Raw genomic sequence first — 9,346 nt, forward strand, 5'->3', positions numbered from 1 at the left:
TGACAGTCTGTCGTATTTTAGGCATAACTTTCTCTACAAGACTCGGATTACGGTGATTTCGGTGGCGTTGGAAAGCTAAGAAAGAGATCTAGAACTTTCTGTGAAATAGGCCTGACCCAAAAAAGTTGTTATGAGCTCGTAAAATGGGCCTAAAGGTCGGGTTATTATTTTAGCTAAATGAAATGCACATTTTGTAATGTAAACTTTTAGTTTAGCCTAATGAAGTGACATGAGACTCAAAATGAGACATAATCTCAACATTTTATGACATCCTAACCTTAGGTAGACAAGCACATTGCTTTGACTCGGGTTTTGACGGTTATAGGAAATGAAGACGGTTTTTGACCCGGACTCCAAATGTACTCTAATTACTGCCAAAACGACCGTATCGGCACGTAGATGACAACTAAGAGGTAGACATTAGTATTTGAGCAATCACTTGACGATAAACTTAAGAACTGTCACAAATCGTTCCGCGTATCAAACATGCGGCCCAATCATCACCGGGTGGTTGGCGAGGGGTGCAGAAATGAGGTGTCTACAGTTTGTTTGTGTTTAGATAAAATAGTATGAAGTGGGCAAGAACGATGCAAAATCCATCCTTGCTCCACTATCCATCACGGGTAAATTTTTTGTAGAATTTGTACCCGCACTCGTCTCACCACCCACCAAAGTTGGACAGTATTCATTTGTACCCGTTTCACTGACATCCCTAAGCGAGAAAGAACATGACCTTAGTTGAAGTTAGTTATATAAAAATTGAGACTTTGTTGACTCGAATTTTCTTGTCAACTTCCAGTTCAAAACTGTCGACTTGACAACAGTGGCGGACCCAGAGCTTTAAAAATGAGGGTGCACAAAAAAAAAACTTTATATACAAAAAAAAGATTAATGATTAAACTTCATCGTTGTCAATTTGTCATTACATAGTAAACATTATACCAAGGTTTATTTTTTTTCCACAAATACGGGTACTACAGATTTATGCTTAACCCACGATATCATGTTCTAGAAACTGAAAACAAGTCTCTAAAATTCTAATGGAAATTTTTCAAATTAATGTTCGATAAACCTAAAATTGAGGATATTAATCAAACATTATTCTTGTGTAAGACGATCTCGTATTGACAGTCAATTTATATAAAAAACATTCATTTATCAATAGTAATAAATGAATGATTTTCTTAAACAAAATGACTGTCTTATTCTAGAACTTGTGTTACTTAAATTACCGAATAATTAAAATTCAAAAGACAAAATCATAAATAGAGCACAGTAAATAAAAACAAAAGGTAAAAAAATATTCATAAAACAATTTCATTTAAGAGAATTTAACAAAATTAGTAATTTAAAGCACAAAACTAAAAAAAAATGTCGTTGGAAAAAAGGAAATAAAATAAGAAATATAAAGTGCATAAATAAAATATGAGAAACGGGGGTTATGGGGGATTGAACCAGGAATCTCTTGTTTACAACTTGGGGTTTTATATCAATATTGAAGAAGTCAAAGTACACGGAAATGGTATATATCCTTTGGTTGCAGTTCAGTTTTGAAAAAAAAAATCCGCCAATTAAGGGTGCGCACGTGGGGTGCTGTGCGCACCCCTAGGTCCGCCGCTGCTTGACAAGTCGGCCACCACAAGTTCTTCACTGCTGTTACTCCTCGGCGATAACACTATTTAACTTTGTGTAGGCCTGTTCATGTCCGACGTCAATTTGAGTACCAGGAATCCAATGGTTCAACAAGACTCGTGTACTCAACTAGGTTGCACCAAAACGGACACGGACACGACACGAACACGTGACACGGTAACCCATGAAATTTAGGACACGGGACACGACATTTAAATTTAATAAAATATATATTCTATAGTTATATATGTGTGATTTTATTTTTGAAAAAGTATAGAATATTAAATTTAAATAAGTGAAAGTAAAACTTACGTTAATTATAACTCATTCTCATTTCCAAAACCAAAACCAACTTATAATCAATCTATTTCGACATCTCATTATTAATCTAAATGACATCATTTGTCTCCAAAAAAAACTTATTTCCCCACCAAATTTAACCATATAACAATTCTTGCCATTTAACTTAAATTCAACTTGATTCCGTTTGGAGGCCAGGTGTGTCCAAATACCATGGACACGGCTCAAAATACCATGGACACGTGTGACATCGTCTTAGAAATAAAAGATGAAAGTTAGACACGGCTTTACAAGTGTCCGACACGTTTTGACGTGTGTCCGACGAGTGTCGTGTCCGACACGGGAACGCCGATTAGGAGGAGTGTCCGTGCAACCTAGTAAGGTTTGAGTACACCTTACTCCTACTATTTAACTTTGTTTGAAGTTTAAGAGGACACAACCGTCTTAAACAATTGTCTTTAAATAGATACGTGTTATAATCGTGTCAAAAGACCTTAACCTATAAATTCCGCTTCGGTTCAAAACCGGTTAATCACCTTCTCCCCGCCCTCCCACCCACACAGTCCCGCTCTTCTCCATCTCCTCTGCAATGACACACCCGCTTCGACGACTCACCACCATATTCAAACCCTTCACTTCCCAAACCTTCAAACCCGACCCGTTAACCCACATAACCTCCATCCTCACAAACAACCCACAACCCGAACCTGAACTCGACCGTGTCACCTCCCTTCTCACACCCAAAACGGTGTCGTCTGTGCTGACCAACCCGCCCACTCTCAAGTCGGGTTTCCGGTTCTTCTTATGGGCTACTCGGTACCGTTCTCTCAAAGCTTGGAACTTTGTTAATTTAATTCATAATATTTTATTAGTAAAAAATAATGATGGGTTTACTGTATTTTGGGATACTCTTGCCGAAATGCGGAAATGCGGAGTTGAGGCGTTTTTAGTGTTGATTTCGGGTTATTTTAAGGCGGGTTTCGGTGAAAAAAGATTTTGATTGCAAGGCGGGTGTTTTATATGTTACGGTGCTGCAGGAAGTGTTTTTGTTATCTTTATCGTTATCGTTATCGTTAGTGGTTTATAATCAAATGATGAAGTTAAATTGCGCGCCCAATGTCGCTACTTACAGTATTTTGATTCATGGTTTGCGTAACATTGGTATGTTAGAGTATGCACCGTCATTGTTTGATGAAATGACTGAGAGAGGGATTTCGCCGAATACTGTAACTTATATACTATTGTTATGTTGGGTTTGTGTCGAGCTGAGAAGCCTTATGAGTCGTAATAGCTGTCTTCCTGATATGATTACTTGGGAGTTGGGAAGGTCGTTTTGCGGGGTTTTGCAAGTTTGGTAAGGTTGATGAAGTGTGTTAGCTTTCTAAAGTGTTTGAGATTCAGATATATGTTTTAGGGGTTAAGGGTCATAGTTGCCTCATTGATGGGTTGTTTAGAGTTGAAAGATTTGAGGAAGCGAACAACTGGTTTCATAAACTGGTCGAGGATAATGTCGTTGCTCCTGATGTTGTCATGTACACTATTATGATCAGAGGTTTTTGTGAAGCAGGTAGAGTTAAGGGTTTTGTGATGACTGATGCGGGTCATTTGCAGGAAGCTCGGTCTCTTAAGCTTGAGATTTCAAAGAACGATTTTCCTGATACTCACACTAATACCATTCTCATCCGTGGTATGTATAAGAATGGGCTAGTCTGGGAGGCAAGACAAATTTTTGAAACGGTGGAGAAACATAGATGCCTTCCTTGGATTGTAACTTTCAATGCCTCATTGACGGCTTTTGCAAAGTTGGGCGACTTGAGGAAGCCCGTCTTATGTTCTACAAGATGGAAATAGGCAGAAATCCCTCTTTGTTTCTTCGTTTATCACAAGGCACCGACCGTATTATCGATAAAGCGAGCTTCCAGAACTTGATTTCTGGTTTATGCTAGTCCGGATTATATCTCAGAGCATATATTTGGGTTTTGATACACCTGCTTTAGTTTGACATCTGATTAACTCATTCTTTTATTTTATTTTCAGAAGAAACATTAGGGATATTATGATATTCTGATTGATGTGGGGTGAATCCTGAAGATCCATTTTCTGGGTTAAATTACGCGGATTGATCGATGGTAGTACGATACTAAGCAGCTAAAGAATGACGGAGTCACTATTCACTCCAGAACTGAACGGAATTCAAGATTATGTGCTTCTAGTTCTAACCTGTAAGCATGCCTGCTTCTTGTACTGCCACCACATTCTAAATTTTTGGCTCTTTTATGTTCATATGGAGACTGTTCATTCTGTGCTTTTGCTTCTCACTGCTCTTATGCTATTCTTTTTCTATATAGTCATTAATCAATAACTAATTGTATAAGAGAATTTCTATTGAAATACCCCATTTCTTTTGCACATTAGTCAATGCACATATTCAAACATTAATATCTTGAGTTACACATCCCCTATTTACTAAATGAATAGGCGAAACTCCAACTTTTTCCCGTCTAAAACATATTTCATAGAATAGTGCTTGGTATTTTTAGCATATAATATAGGTGTGGACATGATAAGTTATAAATGGATATAATCTTTTGTATTTAAATATTTATAACATTTAATATTTCACGTTCTGCACAAATTTATCTCCGATCTTTTCAAGATAAGGAAATTATTTTTTTAAAGAACTTATTGATAAAAATTTATTTACTTTTTATGATAAGAAGTTGCGGCTAAAAAATATGGTATTAGTAAATATTTGTTAAAATTCATTGACTTTTTATGATAAAAATTAGCAGCTAAAAAATATGTTATTAGTAAATAGTTTTAAATTAACATCATTAATTTCTCGGTTAAAAAAAAAATACTCATTTTATTACTTCTTACGATTTAAATTTTTATTTATTTCTCTAATCAAAATACATTAAGGAGAAACATGAAAAATAAGTGAATTGTCAATTTAAATTCTATAAATAATACACTAAAAGTAAAACTCTATAAATACTGTGCATATATTGCACGGGTCTATATTAGCAACTCTATAAATACTGTGCATTCATTGCGCAGGATCTAAACTTGTTATAATAAAAATTATAAAATTTTGATTTTTTTTTTTTGTATCATGTACTAGATCTGACATGACTATATTTTTTCTTATACACTAAAAATAATTTTGAAGATTTTCTTCACCCATAAATAGTGGTTAAAATTTAAAAATACAAATAGGTGACTTGAATCGAGGGAATATTTTGTTTTGGCAAAAGAATCTCAGATTAAAATAGTCCATGTTACTCCATTATCTAGTGTATAATATAATAATTATACTCCGTATATCATTAGTTAACAACAATTAGTTGTACGTCAACCCCACCTACTGCGGCAGAGAGTCAGAGATGGAAGATTCATTTGATCAAGATACACATGTACCTTTGTGTAGATTCTCTAAAACCTTTGACTTTTATTGTTCCTCATGTAATCTTTCGATATCTGTTACTAGATTTTTAAGACATTTTTTTTGGCAGTAGAAAAAGAAAAGTTAGTAGATGACAGAATCAAGGAGGAAGATGAAGGAATTGGTTCGTCGTCAGAGTACCATGAATACGGAGTGGAAGCGGAGGAGAACTCGCCGATAAAACAGGTGGCGATGACAGTACCAACGACGGATGACCCGGAGCTGCCAGTGCTGACAGTGAGAATGTGGGTGTTGGGAACATTGTCCTGCATACTGCTGTCCTTCTTGAACCAGTTCTTCTGGTATCGATCACAGCCACTTTCCATAACCGCCATCTCTGCCCAGGTGGCAGTGGTCCCCCTGGGCCAGTGGATGGCAGCCAAGCTGCCTCACCGCAACTTCTTCCAAGGGACCTGCTGGGAGTTCTCGTTGAACCCGGGCCCATTCAATGTAAAAGAGCATGTGCTTATAACCATCTTTGCTAATGCTGGGGCGGGTACTGTTTACGCCATCCATGTTGTTACGGTTGTTAAGATATTTTATAAGAAGAATATGACTTTTTTTGTCTCCTTGCTCGTCATCCTAACTACCCAGGTACCTAATTAACTAATCCCTGCTTGCAATTTAATAATAGCCCGTCTGAAATAAGAATTTGCGAAAATTGATAACTCATGCTTGGCCGTACAAATGAACAAGGTTGACTAATCCCTTATGTTTTCAAGCCAATTAGTTAGGAGTTATTAATTGAGATTAATGATAAAGGGAATGGTAGGTGTTGGGGTTCGGATGGGCAGGCTTATTCCGAAGATACTTGGTGGAACCAGCTGAAATGTGGTGGCCGTCTAATCTTGTCCAAGTCTCCTTGTTCAGGTACTCTTTTACTTATTCGTTATTACTAAGCTGAAAATGGTGGACATATTTCTAATTCTACCATCATAACCACAACTATTTCATGCCCGAGAATTGTTATCCACCTTCTCATCTCACAGACGGTTAAATAGCTGTTCACTAGTTTTCATTACCGTCTGATAAGAGAATTTGTATTTCGCTCAATAGACGTGTTTTAAGAGTTTCGGTTGTATGGCCAAAATTTGGATCATCAAATTACCTTTAAAAAACAATCCCAATATAGAAAGGTAGACAAATGAATGAGACACCTAAATATATTTAGGTATAGCTAAACAAATGACCAGAACGGAGGGAGTATAATTTATTGTAATGCTTAGAAATGTGCCACTTTCAAAGTGCAAGATATCAATGAAATGGAGTTACTTTGTAATCATCAGTTTCAGAATTAATAAGAAGGGTGTCCCTAAAATGATGGAACAGGGCTTTACATGAGAAGGACGAACGACCCAAAGGCGGGATAACGCGCACCCAATTTTTTCTGGTGGCCTTTGTTTGCAGCTTTGCCTACTACATATTTCCAGGCTATCTGTTCCAAATGTTGACTTCCCTTTCTTGGATCTGTTGGAGCTTTCCAAGATCAGTTATAGCTCAACAGCTGGGATCTGGGCTACATGGGCTCGGAATAGCTGCTTTTGGGTTGGACTGGTCCACTATCTCAGCATATCTCGGAAGCCCACTTGCAAGCCCGTGGTTCGCGACTGCTAATGTAGCTGTTGGTTTTGCTATTGTGATGTATGTGTTCACCCCTATATTCTATTGGCTCAACGTCTACAAAGCCAAGACCTTCCCCATATTTTCGCAAAAGTTGTTCACTGTAACTGGTTCCGTTTACAATATCACAGCAATTCTGGATTCCAATTTCCATATCAATGAGGAAGCTTATGAGAAACAAGGTCATCTTTATCTGAGCACCTTTTTCGCCACGTTTTATGGTGTTGGTTTCGCTGCACTCAGTGCCACGATCGTCCACGTAGCATTGTTTCATGGCAGGTGAAACATACGTCTCGTCTAATACTCTATATATATTTTTGAGCAGTTTTGGAATATAAATATAGATTTTCACGAATGACAGCGAAATATGGGAGCAAAGCAAAGCGAGTTTCAAAGATAAGAAGATGGACGTACATACTAAGCTTATGAGAAGGTACAGGGAAGTCCCTGAATGGTGGTTTTGGGTCATCCTAGTCGTAAATATAGGATTCACCATTTTCACGTGCGAGTATTACAAAGAGCAGCTTCAGCTACCATGGTGGGGTGTTCTGCTTGCTTGTGGGGTCGCATTTCTCTTCACGCTTCCAATTGGTATTATTACTGCCATTACAAATCAGGTACTTGATATTCGAGTAATTTGACTTAGGGTCATTCAAAACATGCCAACAACTGATGAATGATTGTGAATACTAAATACCGTGCAGAGACCTGGTTTGAACATCATAACTGAGTACATAATTGGATACATCTACCCGGGATATCCAGTAGCAAACATGTGTTTCAAGGTGTACGGATGCATCAGTATGAGACAAGCTGTTACCTTCTTGCAAGATTTCAAACTCGGCCATTATATGAAAATTCCACCTAGAACTATGTTCATGGCTCAAGTAAGTTCCGACTTACTCTATAGTCATATATATCGAGGATACAGGCTCATTTACGTTAAAGTCTATCTTTTACATATAAAAGCGGAGTTTTTTAAACTCTTGTGATTGGCTCCTTAAAGCTAGGAAGCCAAAAAGACTTTTTTTTTTACCCCCTATCCCACCACTAAAAAAACCCCATCAATTTCTCATTTTATTTTAGAAAGTTTACTATATACAATTTCTTTTTATATGACCTTAAACTTTACATTATGTATATTTTATATATGATCAATTTCATATTTTCGAAAGTTTACAATACTCATTTGTGATTAATAATAATTTATATTAATATAGCTAATTTCATATGTGAACACATAATATAGATTTTAATAATAATCTGTTTATTTTTATTTATCGTTTTGCACAGGTATAAAACTAGTTTCAATTAAACCTGCAGGTAGTGGGTACTCTTATATCAAGTTTGGTCTATCTAGGGACAGCATGGTGGCTAATGGAAACAATTCCAGAGATATGTGAACAGACGGCCTCAAACAGTGTGTGGACATGCCCAAGTGACACGGTGTTTTACGATGCATCAGTGATTTGGGGTCTGATAGGACCTCGAAGGATCTTCGGAGACCAAGGAGTCTATGGAGCAGTGAATTGGTTTTTCATAGGAGGAGCCATTGCTCCCGTGCTAGTTTGGTTAGCAACGAAGGCATTTCCAAACCAAGAGTGGATTAGACTAATCAACATGCCCGTGTTAATAGGAGCGACAGCGTCAATGCCACCAGCAACTGCGGTGAATTATAGTACATGGATACTGGTCGGGTTCCTATCGGGGTATGTAGCATTTAGATACGCTCCAGAATGGTGGAAGCGCCATAATTATTTGCTATCAGGTGCGCTTGATGCTGGGTTAGCGTTCATGGGAGTCGCGCTGTACTTCTGTTTGGGGTTGGAGAATGTGAGTCTGAGTTGGTGGGGGAATGAGCTTGATGGATGTCCATATGCATCTTGCCCAACTCAGAAGGGTGTCTTCGTCCAGGGTTGTCCTGTGGTCTACTCATAGTTCTTCCTTTTAGTGACGAACTAAATGTAAGCATTTTACAATCGATAAAATGTATATATTTTTTGATAAAATGTTACTGTAAATTTTTTTTGTTAAAAAGTGACAATTTTAGTTATACTCCCTCTATTCCGGCTATTTGTTTGTCTTTGATTGATTATGACGCAAAGTGTTTTATTTTTGTGTAAATCGGGGTGTCCACCGTCGACAACAGTGCATAATCCCCTCGCCACAAGTGCTCTCACGAAGAGGTAAATGACTTGCCAAAGAGTTTGATCAATTCTCATAGGCAGGGATCGAACCCATAACCTCATGGTTAAGAAATGAGGTCACACCAAACACATTTGGTTATTATGGCACAAAGGGTTAAAGACCAAGAAAAGAGGAGATGTCAATTATTAGTCGATAATAAGT

At 37.4% G+C, this 9,346-nt stretch overlaps 1 protein-coding gene and 1 pseudogene across 6 annotated transcripts; both read left to right on the top strand.

Moving 5' to 3' along the window:
• The first annotated feature begins 2,469 nt into the window (after positions 1–2,469).
• Positions 2,470–9,070, top strand: LOC141591710 (oligopeptide transporter 7-like). 6 transcript variants are annotated; one of them, XM_074412130.1, is made up of 7 exons: positions 2,470–4,154; positions 5,448–5,971; positions 6,150–6,247; positions 6,707–7,276; positions 7,359–7,614; positions 7,702–7,884; positions 8,321–9,070. In XM_074412130.1, exons 1-7 carry the CDS (start codon positions 4,088–4,090, stop codon positions 8,933–8,935), a joined length of 2,313 nt encoding a protein of 770 aa, XP_074268231.1. In that variant the 5' UTR covers positions 2,470–4,087; the 3' UTR covers positions 8,936–9,070. The 6 variants fall into 6 exon arrangements, with proteins under 6 accessions (XP_074268231.1, XP_074268233.1, XP_074268234.1 ...); XM_074412132.1 differs by having other exon boundaries at positions 5,451–5,971; XM_074412133.1 differs by having other exon boundaries at positions 8,358–8,490.
• Positions 2,522–4,154, top strand: LOC141591711 (putative pentatricopeptide repeat-containing protein At1g26500; annotated as a pseudogene).
• Positions 9,071–9,346: the final 276 nt, after the last annotated feature.

The sequence above is a fragment of the Silene latifolia genome, chromosome 7 (genome assembly GCF_048544455.1).
Source record: "Silene latifolia isolate original U9 population chromosome 7, ASM4854445v1, whole genome shotgun sequence".
In the NCBI taxonomy this organism is placed as follows: Eukaryota; Viridiplantae; Streptophyta; class Magnoliopsida; order Caryophyllales; family Caryophyllaceae; genus Silene; species Silene latifolia.

Excerpts from the sequence above, each read along its gene's own strand:
- LOC141591710 (XM_074412130.1), top strand. The coding sequence starts at position 4,088 with ATGACGGAGTCACTATTCACTCCAGAACTGAACGGAATTCAAGATTAT. Across the intron at positions 4,155-5,447 it reads TGTGCTTCTAGTTCTAACCT|TAGAAAAAGAAAAGTTAGTA; the intron begins GTAAGCATGCCT and ends TTTTTTTGGCAG. Across the intron at positions 5,972-6,149 it reads TCGTCATCCTAACTACCCAG|GTGTTGGGGTTCGGATGGGC; the intron begins GTACCTAATTAA and ends AGGGAATGGTAG.